The sequence below is a fragment of the Microtus oregoni genome, unplaced genomic scaffold (genome assembly GCF_018167655.1).
Source record: "Microtus oregoni isolate MIOR12 unplaced genomic scaffold, Mior012 000029F_ref0000214, whole genome shotgun sequence".
Lineage (NCBI taxonomy): Eukaryota > Metazoa > Chordata > Mammalia > Rodentia > Cricetidae > Microtus > Microtus oregoni.
This window is the reverse complement of record NW_024543088.1, coordinates 21,304,254-21,318,954: the sequence shown is the minus strand read 5'-3', so window position 1 is coordinate 21,318,954 and position 14,701 is coordinate 21,304,254. Positions and strand designations below refer to the sequence as shown.

Sequence of the window (14,701 nt, the reverse complement as noted above, 5' to 3'; positions counted from 1 at the left end):
AGAATGCAATCTATAGTATTAGCAAAAAAAAATTAAAGTTTTAATGGTAATTTTTCTTCCATTATATAACTTTCAAATTTATTAATTTATTAATTTCCTGTTATGAGGTCTGGTATATTGTTTTATGTGTGATAATCTTTATTGTCCAGCAGGTGTCATGGGTGCAGAGTCTCAACGAGCAGCAATGCAACCCATGGCAATATAAACAGCCCTGAGCCACTTTAGTTTCCCACCTTGGTACTGGTTAAATACTGAGAAATATGTTTTGCTTGACAAATTAAAAGCAATTAAGTCAATTCCATACATGGAGCAAGCAGCCCATAACTCACTGGCAGGGAGCACAAACCAGAAACTGCACAAGTCGCCATGAGGCAAGGAATGCAGCAGTGGTGAAGGGGATGTTTATGAACTCAGAAATTTCCAAGCTGCTACACAGAGCTAGCTCCAATGTATTTGGGGTTTTAAGTAAGCCAAGCAGGTAAGGTTGGAAGACTTTCTGGGCTGTGGACTGCTTAGAACTCTAAGCTGGTCCACTCAGTAGGTGTGGAATCCGGATCCATGTAGGTACCAGATGAAAAGGACATTAAAAAGAAATCCCACACTAGCTCAGAATTGAGTACAATATAAAGTTATTTATTTAGGGGTAGACTCACAGTTCACAATCCTTTGCATGAGCTGGGAACAGGAACTGAATCACGCCACGCAAAGAGAGGCTAGACCAGTGCTTTATATTGACATATATAGTAATAGAGTATAAGAGGACATACCCATGTAGGTGGGTAACTTAAAGGCTACTGGCTGTAGGAATTCCTACAGCATCAGTCCTACACACTACAGCTCAGATCTGGTCTTTTAAAATAGATGTGGTAAGAAAAGTGATTTGGTGAGCATGGTCATCCAAAAATAATATTTCCAAAAAGATGCATTTGTATGATTTTCCTCATAGACTTTCAATCTCATGAGAATTTAGAGAGAACAAAAAAAATTTTGAGCATCTGGTAGAAATTTAAGAATTATTTTTTAGAATTTCATTACAAGCTCATTGGCTTTAGGTAGGTTTGATGTTGAGTTTGGTTAAGAAAGAGAAGACCTGGAAGTGATATGTTGAGTAAGACAAGAAAAGAGGACATTATGCTAGCAATAAGATATTTGGTAATGGAAAGAAAACAGACGGCTTCTGGCCATTCTCAAGGGTGTGTGTGATGATGAGCTAATGCCTTTTCCTTAATACTTCATGGATATATGCTGTTACCGTGCACACAGATTGCTAACTTCACTTTGGTGCGGTCTGTTCCTCCTCTGTGTTCTATATCCCCTAGCTTCAGTTCATGGTGATTGCATAGAAAACTTATTGCATGACATGAGACACAGCCAAAAATGCTGATATAAAAAGGTCACACGTAAGAAATTTGCAGAGACTAAACCATATAGTAGTAATTTTATCCTTCCTTTAAAATATCTGGGAAGGCTGACTAAGTAAAGAGGAGTGTCAGAAGCAATATAGAAGGTCTGTAAACATTTGAGAACAATGCTCAGCCATTGTGGCTGTTTCTAATATTTTGTAATGTGTCTAGGGGCCCTACCACACTACTTCATAAATGTCTTTACATTGTACTTCTTAGTGATTTGCTGGAGTTAAAAGACAGTGCATGAGAGAATAAAGCCTTTTTTTACAATGAATAGATATTTCTGTCAACTTTGGTGAGTAACAATGAGAGCTTAAACCCAGTTCTCTAACTTTATATGAGGATGTTCACACCTCCTCAACTCTGTACACATGAGATTTGATTTTCCAAAGTCATTAAATTTACACAGGAGTGAAGTCAATACAATCCTTGCATTTCTTATCTTTCCTAAGGTGCTCAGGAGCTAGAACTATGATTTATCCCCTTGAGCAATAAGTAGAAATAAGCTTGAGTAATAAGAAGAAAATATACAAAGAGTGTGATAAGAACTTTAGATGATCCTTTTCAAAACCATAGACTAGGGTTGGTAACAAAAGAGGAAAATAGTTCTTGTCCTGCTTCCTCATTTATCTGGGTCACTGTGTTCACCCACCACTATAATCTGCACCACAGAAATAGTCAGCTTCATCTTCAGGCTGAATGTTGGAGATGCTTAAGTAGCGATGAGCTCCAGAACTGGAACCAGAGAAGCGATCAGGGATCCTGTCTCCCTTATCATAGTTTCCATTACTCCTAAGCCACATCAGATACTTAAAAGCCTTGTCTGGCTGTTGCTGGTACCATGCAATGTTGTAGGTGCTGTGCTCACTACTCAAGGTGCAGGTGAGTTTGACTGAGGCTCCCAGGGAGGCTGAGGCTGTGGGTGACTGAGTCAGCACAGGTTGCGAAAAAGACCCTGTAAAAAGAGGAACACGTTATCACCTTGGAAGTGAGAAAAGAGAAGAATTTACCTGGAAGTCAGATGGATTCCCTGAACTGGCACTGGCGTCTAGATGACTCTCCTAACCTGTGCAGTGAAGGAGGAAGAAGAAGAGAGGAATCCAGGCCATGGTGCAGACACCGCTGAGCTCTGCTGAGACAGACATGGTGTGGGTCTCTCTTATCTTTCAACATTTTTCAGAGATCTGACAGGGCCCTTCTTGCAAATATGCAAATTTTCATGCTCAAGAAAATTCCTTCTCAGGTGTTTGTGCCAACAGAAATGGGTGTCACTTCCTTCCCGAGGTTGCCCAAAGATCACAGTAGCCCAGGTGCTGGGCTTATTGGATCATGAGCAGTCACAAAGATATAGATGTTCGTATCTCGGCTAGATTCTCCAGATTCTTCAGTGAAACCTGTGGAGCCCACTGAGCAGGTTGAGGTCTGCCATGTTTGTCACCACCATACTTCCTTAAGGCTTTGACTACTAAGCACTTTCTGATCAAGTTCATGAGTTACTTTCTCTGAGGCTGACTTATACAAATTCTCTTTTGTGTTGTCCCCAGTGGAAACACTATGTAGGTTAGTGTTCATATCCTATGGGTTATTACCACAACAGGACAGAGGACACATATCAGATATCCTGTTGAGTCAATATTACATTATGATATTTAACAGTAGAAAATTACACTTATAAAATAGCAATGAATAATTTTCTGGTTGGATGACAACACAAAAGAAGGAGCTGTATTAAGGTCTCTAAGTTTTAGAAAATTTGAGAACCGAAATTGTAGACATTAATTTATAAGGATCTTTTTATTTACAGACCTTTCCTACCTATGCTGAGACAGAAAAATTTACTCCATGAGCCCCTTCTCAGAATGCTCAAGAATCCAGACATAATCTCTCTGCTTGGTTCCTCAGCAGACTAACCATAAAGACACACTGATGAATATTTGCATTTAGGATGATAAATATATAATACTGCATGACTCTTTTGATGCATTATAATTTAAAAAATTGAAAATCACATGGAAATACAAAACAAAATTATAAAGAAAAAATCAGGAAAAGAACAAAGTGGGCCTGTGTTTGTTCTTAAGTAAGGATTAGGGAGTATTAATAAAGAATTATTGCGTGTGGTGGTTTCCAAAGCACTCATGGAAATCTGCCTTATCTAATATCATAATACTATATTTCAATAGCAGGCCTTTAGGGGGATGGAAGTTAAGAAAAGAAAAATTGCTCTAAATTGGAGGCAAAAATTAATGAATCATGATAGAAGAAATAATAAGGGTGATTGGGGAGAACCAAGAAGAATGTCAGGAAAATGTGGTTTGTTCATACATAATTAAAGTAACTATTACCTCAGTTGTCTCTGTCCAACACATATCCACCAGGCTCAGGGAATATGCAGGAGAGGAGGTGGGTGGATAGAGCTTAAGATCCAGATATGATGGTTGACTCCAAGAAAACAGCATCTTCTACACAAAACAGGACTGATTCACATGTGAAGTCATAGAAACAATGAAAGCAAGCACATAAGCCCAGCACAGGTTCAAATCAAACAAAATGCCAGGAGCAAGAAATAGAAGTAAACAAATAGTCATAATCTTAGCTTGAATTTATTTGTAAAAGAAAACTTGGAAAAGGAAAAATCAGTTATCTCCAATGAACTGTCACTGAAATATCAAACACACTCTATGGCAGGCCTCATAGTCACGGGTAGTTAGTCAAGAGTAAACAGACTCTATGGTGTGTGTGTGTGTGTGTGTGTGTGTGTGTGTTCGCGCTCGTGCGGTTTTTTTGTTATTTTTTTTTTTGTCTGATTGATTTTCTCATTTTACTTCATTCTTTTTGTTTGAGTTTTCCTATTGTTGATGTTGCTTTGTTTTTTGTTGATTTTTCTGTTTTGTTTTGTTTTTGTTTTGGAAAAAATTTAAATAGTTAAAAAAAATCTAAAGACAAAATATTGATAGACAAAAACCATAGAAAGAAGAAAATAAAAAAAAAAAGACAGACATAGAGGGAGAATAAAAGGAGGGAGTGAGGGAGGACAGAAGGAAAGAGGAAGGGATAAAGGAAGGAAACAAAGAAAGAAACTAGGGTTCTGTTATCTCTGGTTGAATACATGCACAAAACTATGTACATTGTATCCTACTTGGAACTTTTCAAACAACAGGAAGCTTGAATATGTGAGAGCACTTCTCAAGCCTCACAATGGGAGTTGATTCCTAGAATTACCATTGTGAATGGAATAGTCACCTTACAAAAGTTATTTTATAGTTGTGGTCTTTACACACACATACACACACACACACACACACACACACACAAAATAATTAAATAAATATGTAGCTAAGTAAATAAATAAATTATTTTAAAATCTTTTGATGCTCCTAGGAATATTTTGCTACTCTTTTCTGTCTGCCTGTGATTCTGATTTTATATTAGGCACTTCTTTGGTATCACTGGCATTCAAATATTGATGTGAGTTACTTGGAAGGAAGACTCCACAATTGAAGGATGTTAGACCCCAATTCAGATACACAGATACACAATACATGTGCATCTTGACTTTTAGTTAGTATTGAACTAACATTGCTACAAACTATTGTGTTTCAGGTTATAAACTTTCCCTTTATGCTACATGTTATTTCTTGCCATCATGTCTAACAAAAAAATTTCCTCACTCTCAGTCTGTGCATTATATGACAGGATTAGCTTGCTTAAAGTTTACCACTAACAATGACAGCCATGTCCTTCAGTGTTATATAGTTCACAAAGTGTTCAAAATCGAGTTTCTAATAACAAGGTAATGCTTGTGTGATCTCACTCTCACAGGTGGATGCCATTAAACAAAGGCATCTTCTAGAAGCTGCTCTACCGTGTCTTTATTACAGCACAAAAATATTGAAAGAGGAGACATATGTTTATGATTTAAGACTGAAAATTGTTTAATATTAGAGTTTAGTTGAAATCATAAAGCAAGAAATATGAATCAATTTGTCAATATACTTACGGAAAATGGAGTGAAGATTAGAGAAATGTGCACAAATTAAGAAATACTTCACAAATTATTGTCTAGTTTGTTATTTCCTTGAGATGGCAGCAACAGCATAACAACCTATAAAGAGGAGGTTAATATAAGTGACTTGTATTATCACATACTGATTTCTGGAGGAGAGATGTGCAAATGGACACAGTGAGCTAAGCACCCTATGGCACCAGTTCCTTCCCTCCTTGTCCCTGTTGTTTGTGACTAATCTTAAATTATCATTGGTCAGGAGCTACAAATCCTTATATGCCCATTCATCTTCATGTCAATCCAACACTCCCTCCATATGTTCTCAGAACCATCCTATGAAGACCTGGGGATTCAACATGCTTCTCCATGAACTCTTCTGACGTAACACATCTGCAATAGTACTCACAATTTTAGAATGTGATTTATCACATCATCATATCATCCCTAAGAGGAAATGTGTTAATCTAATGTCAGAAAAAAACTATTGTGTGTGTATATATCCATATATTCCTAAAATAAATATATAATAATTACATATTAAATAATATAATATATATCAATTATATATAAGTACTATATAGTACTATATATAAGTACTATATAGGATATTGATAATATATTACATTAATTTATATAAAATAACATATATTAATACAATAATTATGTTATATAATATGTCAATTATTTGTTCCTTTTTTGTTTATAATTATTGAGCTCTACATTTTTCTCTGTTTCTCTTCCTGCCTTGCCCTTTCCCCTTGTATCCTCCCCCAAGGTCCCCATACTCCCAATTAACTCAGAAAATCTTGTCTTTTTCAACTTTCTTCTTACTTCCCATGTAGATTAGATCTATGTAAGTCTCTCTTGGTGTCCCCATTGTTGTATAAGTTCTCTGGGATAGTCAATTGTAGGCTGGTTTTCTTTGCTTTGTGTTTAAAAACCACATACATGTCGGTACATGCAATAATTCTCTTTCTGTGTCTGGGTCACCTCACTCAAAATAATGTTTTCTAGCTTTTGCATTTTCTTGCAAAATTCAAGATGTCATTTTTTTCTGCTGTGTAGTACTCCATTGTGTAAATGTACCACATTTTTCTTATCCATTCTTCGGTTGAGAGACATTTAGGTTGTTTCCAGGTTCTGGCTATGACGAAGAAAGCTGCTATGAACATAGTTGAGCACATGTCCTTGTGACAATAATATGTCAATTATAAAAGTGTATGTTATTGTCATATGATATGTTACTATAGTGTCATTATATAGTAAACTTACAATATACAATTTCATAGCTTTTGAAAATATACAATGAATTTTATTTTCCTCAAATGAAAGATAATATGCCAATAGTTATAAAATATGAATGGACAGTTATTCAACTTTAATCTAGTTGTAGAAAGAACATTCCAGAGAATGCCTCTGTGGATACTATGGACTCATACAAGCAAACACATCTATGGGAGGGTTAAAATATTTTACTTCTCATTTTATGTTATTATTGTCCATCACAACAGCTGACAAATAGCTCCATGTTTTATTCTAGTTAGAACACAAATGAAAAATGATACTTTCCTTCACCTTCTTGTTTGTGGAGATTTAAATTATGATGGCAGCAGTGCCTGGTCATGGAATCCCACTATCACAGGACAGGGCTTATACTCAGGCTCAGGCAAATGGGCATTTGTCTTGCTTCTCCATCTGGGTCTCACTGTGCTGAGCACCACTGTCGTGTGCATGCAGTAGCCTTCAGCACTGACTTCAGACTTGTAACCCGAAGCCAAGAACAAGATTCAATTTATTGTAAAAAGTGACAGGAGAGTGTGAGCGCCTGTTAACTGTTAGGTGAATCAAAGCCTAGAGGCTTGGCCAGGCTACTCCTGGAAGCAGTGTGGAAAGAGACAAACAGTACCTACTAGAGATCCTCATTCCTCAGCATCAGTTCAGCTTGTGGAAAAGAACAGGAAAGAAATAGCGGTTACATTTAAGAATGAAGCAAAGAATGATAGGGTCATTCCAAAGACAGGTCTTTTTAATCTCCATGAAAATTTACAGAGATGGAGGAAAGACAGAGGGATGAGTCAGGTGTCCAGGTCCTGCTTTAAATCTCAAGAGATCCCAGGATCCAAAGATTGCTGCTGATCTCTGGGGTTTTCTGGGTATTGGGGAAATGGTGGCTTGCTGCAGTATGAGGCTTTTACCATCAACATCACCACTAAATTGCATATTATCAGTCCAGGGCACAATTCTACACCCAGGGAGGGTGTAGCAGCTCTGGAAAGACACCTGCTGTGCTGTAACCTCTAATTCTGGGTGTGAAATTGTCCCAGGAGATTAAATTCAAGTTAGTAGTCAGTTTCAGTTCTTGTCAGTTTCTGAGAAATACACAGTGCCCCTGCTGGACTGTGGATACTTACTTCCAGTAGTAAATAGAAATTAATAAATATTAATAAATAAGATAAATTTCCAGTAATAAATTTTCATTCCCAGATTATAGATTCCTGAAAAAAAAGTTTCAGAGGTTTTTGGCCTTTTGGTCTATTTTTATTATAAATTATGAGTGCATGTGAAAGACACACACACAGAGGCCAGGGCTGTTGGATTCACAGGAGCTGAAATTAAAAGCAGTGATAACCCACCCTACATTAATCCAGGGAATGAATTTGAAACTACTGTAAGATTAGTGTGTTCTTAAACAATGAACCTTCTCTCCAACCACCCAAAATATTTTACAATTATACAACTCTCCCAAAAAAATACTAATTACAAGTAGTTTGAATTCATAAACTCTGCTATATCTATAAATCTTCTGTAGTGTGTAAATGTACTGTAACAGCATAGTAACAAATCTTTGATTCATTCTGACTTGTATTTTTATAAAGTCTAGAACTACTTTAATTGGTAAATCAATTACTTTGTAATAACTTTTAATTAGCTACACTATATTATTTGTTTCTGAAACAGTTCGTGGAGGAAAGTTACAAATCACCAACCTATATTAAATGAATGAAGAGTACAGTTAGTCCTCTAGAACAGGCTCCTGCCTGGGAAAGACAAAGGAGGGTGGGGGATTTCAAGACAGAGGCTGCAGTCAGGTCACACTTGCAGGCTGGAAGGTCTTTACAATGTTACCTTTGCTCTTGCAAAATATCACCCAGGCAATTCTTAAAAAATTACAAAACAGCCGGGCAATGGTGCCGCACGCCTTTAATCCCAGCACTCGGGAGGCAGAGGAAGGCAATCTCTGTGAGTTCGAGACCAGCCTAGTCTACAGAGCTAGTTCCAGGACAGGCTCCAAAGCCACAGAGAAACCCTGTTTCGAAAAAACAAAAAACAAAAAAATCATTACAAAAAGGTTTGCACATATCAGGACCCTTTCTCAGTAGGGATTGGGATACCTTTTGGTGTTGCAAAGCAATTTATTGATGAAAGTGAGTTGCCATTTGTTAACAGGCTAATGAAACTCCCAAGTGGAAGAGGAAGCAGGGACAGGGTAATCTTACATTTTAAACCTAGGTCAATCCCAATGAAAGTAAATGTATATTTATGTAAATCTCTTTGTAACTTATACATTTTAATTGGTAGTATGTCTATAACATTACCATTTGCAGAAGTGCGAACATTCTACATGTAGATCTGGAAATAATGAAGACTATATCGATGGAGAACATCTGGAGAAGTCTTTGCTGAATCCCTCTCCACTAATATGATATCTCTGGGAGGAGCAATGTACAGATACTAATGCATTCTAATCCTGTGATTCCTTCATGAAAGACAGCCATGACCTGCTTCTACATGAATTGCACATTAATTCACATTCTTTCCACATCCTGAAAATGACTAGAGTGGAGGAAGCTGCAACTGAACAGAACGTTAATACATTCAATTTGCACAGGCAAACACAGTGGAAAACAGCTTCCATGAAATGCTTCACAAATGTCCCTTCTCTAAGGAGAATGTGTTCAATATCTTTTGGTGGTACCATGATGACTACAATACATCAGCCTCAGAGAAACAGAGCAGAATGTTTAAGGCCTGAGGACAGTGTCCCGCAATGTCTCAAACAAACATACAAAATCATTAAGAGGATTATGTAGACCATATCACTTAGTGTACCTTCATTCATAATCATAAACACTGCTATTTTCATTTTTATAAAATCAATTATGTCCTTTTCAAAGTTCAATAATATTTCTACTTTTGAAAATAAAGGCTGCTATTTTTCCTACTTTTTAAATATTCAAATGATCTCTTTTATCCCTGGGCTACATAAGGACATTTCCAGAAAAGCATATCATGTATACTGAGTGTGTTCCAATCAACAGTTCCCTACTTTCCTATCGCATGTAGTGTTCCAACACATTTTTTAATCCACCCTGATGGGTGCTAAAATGAAAAGGCAGTCTCAGAGATGAGAAGGCAGAACCAGACCTGATCATGACTGTTTCTCAGGTCCTCACAGAAAAGGTAAAAAGTATATGGTCAAACCGTGTTATGGAATTCAAATCCATGGGATTTCTATTCAAAGCCAAAATTCTGGAGACATAGTAGTTAAGGAATGAAGTAAATTTATTCGTGGATCTACAACCAAAGAAAATGGTGGAGTGAATCTCTTTTATCCCATTAAATATAGTATTTCTGATATTCATGTGTAGGAAGACATTGGGAGAAGAGAAAATAAGATCCATAGGCAGTGAACAGTAAGGAAATGTTCTGAGTACCATCTTTGTTAATCAAGGCTTCTATCTCCATATATATGCTCGGGTTGAAAGGTGCAATTGCCCTTTAGTTCCTGATTCATGTTCCTGTAAGTCTTTATATGAACATATTAGTACTTTCCTTCAAAGACAGGTCTTTTTTGTGTGTCAGTAGGGAATGTATTACATGGTATTTGCTCTATGGTCTCAAGGTAGAATAGGTCTTTACAGTTGGTTTGGTAGGAGAGAGTGAAGCAGTTCTTCCTTCTTGAGTTGTCGTTCCAGCTCTAACTGCACACTTGTTAGCCTGCAGAAACATTTCTTATAATTCACAAGCTCCCTTATAGTTCTTTTCAAGGGAAACCCAGAAAAGAGAGAGGAAATATGAGTGTGAATATAATCAGAGTAGATGTAAAGTATATAAGAAAAAAATAATCAAATAACAAAATGCACTATGTTCACAAGAATATATCCTAATAAATCAGCTAAATTTTAGGAACAAAATCTTTTATCTGATAGAATCTGAAGGTCACCACATTTCTGCTTGGTAGAGTCTGAGAAATTATAGTCAGCAGTTCACATTACACATGCAGACTTGTTCATTTTGTATTAGAAAACAAAGATCTTAGCAAAGGTCAGAAAAACAACTTTGCAAGTTGACCTAGGAAATGAGTTGCCATTGTCAAAGGAGAGAAAGGGGTTTTTGTCTTACTTCCTCATCTGCACGTGTTACTGTGAGCACTACTTGTACTATCCCAAGATTGACAGTAGTAGTCAGCTTCATCTTCAGCCTGCACTTTGCAGATAGTCAAGATCGCCTTGTTCCCTGACTTGGAGCCTGAAAATTGGTCTGGGATGCCATTGGGGCGATTATCTTCTACATATATGACCAGCACGGGGGCATGGCCTTCCTTCTGCTGGTACCAGTGAACATATTTATCTGAGAGTTTATCTCCAGAGCAGGTTATAGTGGCTGTTTGACCTAAGGCCACTGATAGTGAAGAAGGTTGAGTCAGTACATAGGAGGCCATGGAACCTGCAAGAGAAAAGATTAGGATGCTGAGTATATTGAACAATGTCCCTTCCAGGTCTAACTCAACACTCTACTGGAACAGAACTCAGGATTCAGAGCCAAGCAACAGTATCCTGTGCGGGTTGAAATAGCAAACTGTGTCTTTAGTAGGTCACCTGTGCAGAAAGAGATGAAGGGGAACAGGAGAGAGAGCCAGGCCATGGTAGAGATGCCACAGAGTTATAGATCTTGGAAATCTCAGTATAGCCAGGCTACAAGGGCTTTTATTCTCTTTTAAGCTTGTTGGAGTTAGTGAATATTTGGTGGCTATGCAAATTCGCTCACTGAGTGGCAGGCACTCCCCACTGAGACGTCTATGTAGAAAATATTTCAAAACTGTAATGCGGAAATTAATGAGGAAGAGTGGAACCCAACTCGTTCATGTGATCATATGCTGAGAATTCCCCCTATGCTTCTCTATTCTCTGACAACAACAACCCTACAGAAATTTACCCATGATAGTCTTCTAACTCAGCTAAGCCAGGTCTAACAATGTTGCACACCTTCCATTATCTTCTCTGGGATGCGTTTTTCATCTTGTTGAAAAACCACTACTGGCATCTAACTCAGCAAAAGCTGTAGTGTGTCTGGCCACATTTATTTGCCTTCCTCTCTCTGGATTAATGAGCTATATTTGTGATTGAGTCTTATTATTCCAGTAAAATGTTGCCTTGTGCTATAAGAATTGCTGTGAAGTATATATCTTTATATATTGGTTTTGTATACAATCATCTTTTTTTGAAGTCATCAGAAGTCCTGTGTCAATTCTCATGTGGTGTGTCTCCTTCCTCTCTGACTCCATTCTTCTTCGAGGCGACTAGCATCCAGCTTCAGGAATTAATTTAATAATCTTGTGCCAGTGACTTTGAATGCCTTGTTAAAACTGCCTAAAACAAGACTTTCTGATAATCACACTTTAGTTCTTTTGCGTGTGAAAGAGATCAAAGTTGCAATAAGTCATGTTCTGAAAGGTGTTCAGTAAGTGGTTCCATCAGGAAGAATGCTGACACTGAGCCAATACAGATATGCTTTGAATGAGGTTAGTGTCCAGGTCATTAATAACATTTCCAACAAACACTGATCATTATCCAGGGAAGACCCCTGCTTGCCACATTCCCTACTTTAGACTTACCAGAGTCCACGTGCTTCAGTCTACTGGCAAACCTGCCTATAGTTAAGAGAGGATGAGCAGAGGAGTATGTCTTTGGAAATACCTAAGAGAGAGATAAGTAATAGGTGATGGCTTGATAACCAGGAAAAAAAATGCCAATCACATGCAGGAGTCTGTGATCCTGAGTCCAAGACACATGTCTGGTGGTCAGTTCTACCACCATGAACTTCCCACTGTACTCTGAATGGCTTTGCCAATGAATTCAGCAATGACAGTGCTACTGACGCTCATGGCTGGTATTTTACTATGCCTGAGCATTTCCTCAGTGAGCCTCTCCCTATGCATGATTTCTGCCTGTGTGCTGAATGACAAGGTTATGTGACTCTCAGAATTTCATCACTGGCATTAAAAACTCTCCATGACGCTTTCAGAAATCCTAGGCTAGCATCACCTGATAATCTTGCCCTGCACAGCTCTAGTCTTTTCTTTGGGGCTTCTAGACGCTACCCTGCCACCCTCTGCTGGTGGAAGAGTCTAACAACAGTAACTTGCTTCACTTTGACTGGCCCAAATATCCTTTGAACCTGAAAAGGTACAATGCTGGGATTCAGACCTTATTCTGTGTTTGTTTCAAATTCCTGCCATTAATACAAAGTACAAGAAACCTAGTGTGGGAAAGAAGATAGGGTATATTCCTATAAGTAACCACAGGGCTGATGTTCACACTCCACTCTACTGTGTATGTGTGTGTATATCCACACACACACACACTCACACACACACACACAAACACACACACACACATATATGCTCCTATTTTCTAGCAGGAAATAGGAGGAGTGTGTCATCCCAGCACTTGGAAAGCAGAGGTAGGTGAGTCTCTGCATTTGAGACCAGCCTGATCTACATTTGTGTGCTTCACAAATATTTGTCACATGACAGTGTAATTTCTGAACACAGGCAAAAAACTGAACTGACTGAGGAGTGACTAAACAAGGAAATTCTCAGGCATAGCACAGTAGTATAATATTTACTCTCTCTCTCTCTCTCTCTCTCTCTCTCTCTCTCTCTCTCACACACACACACACACACACACACACATATGTAATTTAGAAATTCAAAAATGAGCTCTGCATTTGCATCTGTCTCTCAGACAATTCCTCTCATGTCAACTTTCCCAAACTCTTAATCTCTACTGTATTATTATTGTAAGTATAAACATATGTAAATGTATTTCTGTGTAGATAGATAAATAGGTAGTGAAAGAGGTGGCCCTTAGTTTATTCAACCCTACTCATATATATCATGTATTAATGTTTATTTTTCTTTGATTTTGTGTATCACATTTTCTTTTTGGTTGTTTTGTTTTTGAGACAGGGATGCTGTGTGTGCATTGGGTGACCTGGAATTTGCTGTGTAGATCAGGCTGGTCTCAAATGCAGAGATTCACCTACCTCTGCTTTCCGAGTGCTGGGATGACACACTCCTCCTATTTCCTGCTAGAGCACTTCTAATCTAGCCTGGACACAAATGTGATGAAACTGGAGATCCCTGTTCTTTAAGACCTGAAGGTGGTTGTTCCCAGAACCTAGATACACTCACTAATGAGTCTCTTCAGTTGGAATTTTTTGGGAAAAGGCAGGAGGTTTCAAGACCAGAGACACTCATCAAGATTCCACCAGTTCTGTCTTTAATAAGCAGACTAATTCCTTTATGAAATGGATGTTACAAAATTCAGTTTCCTAGGATCAGTGTGACCCTCCTTCTGTTATAACAGATAATGATAAACATTTGAGTTTTCCACAAAAATAAGGAAAAGATGGTTAATTATAAAAATGAACATAGATATTCTTGATTCAAGTTTGAGCTTTCTAGAACATAGCATGGCCAGTGTGAGTGCTGGGAAACTCACCACCATATGGTGCAGGACAATTCTATATTCTGTCAATTATATTTTCAATAAACACTGATTGCCCAGTAGCCAGGCAGGAAGTATAGGCAGGACAAGCAGACAGGAAGTAGAGGCAGGGCAATGAGAGTAGGAGAATTCTGAGAAGGAGGAAGCCTATCCTTCTGCAGTCCTGCCCAGACATCAAAGAAGCAGGATGTGACCTTCCCTGCCAATAAAGGTACCAAACCATGAGGCTAATGTTGATAATAATAATGAGTTAATATAAGTTATAGGTGTTAACAAGAAGCCTGAGCTAATGGGCAATCAGTTTATAACTTATGTAGACCTCTGTGAGATTTTCTTTGGGACCTTACGGGCTATGTGAACTGGGCAGGACAGAAACCCCAACAAGCTGGCCCTCATGTTACAGCCATCCATATGATGGCCTAGCTATCACCAGTATAACAGTTCACAATTCAGAAGATTGTGTCCTTGCATATGTTCCCAGATGGAACATGGACCAC

General features: G+C 38.0%; 1 protein-coding gene and 1 gene segment (V, D, J or C); both read right to left on the bottom strand.

The window, feature by feature from the left end:
• LOC121464736 overlaps nt 1-14,701 on the bottom strand; it is a 994,671-nt gene that overhangs the window by 655,038 nt on the left and 324,932 nt on the right.
• LOC121464737 (immunoglobulin lambda-1 light chain-like) overlaps nt 1-14,701 on the bottom strand; it is an 840,936-nt gene that overhangs the window by 651,569 nt on the left and 174,666 nt on the right. The window contains exons 1-2 of one of the 3 annotated variants that reach the window (XM_041677785.1): nt 2,473-2,537; nt 2,055-2,361 (exon numbers count right to left, since the gene is read on the bottom strand). The exons of the other annotated variants lie outside the window; for them this stretch is intronic. Of the exons in view, the coding sequence (XP_041533719.1) occupies nt 2,055-2,361; nt 2,473-2,515 (350 nt within the window). The 5' untranslated portion in view covers nt 2,516-2,537. Of the gene's footprint in view, nt 1-2,054; nt 2,362-2,472; nt 2,538-14,701 lie in introns of those variants that run through there. 3 annotated transcript variants of the gene reach the window in all.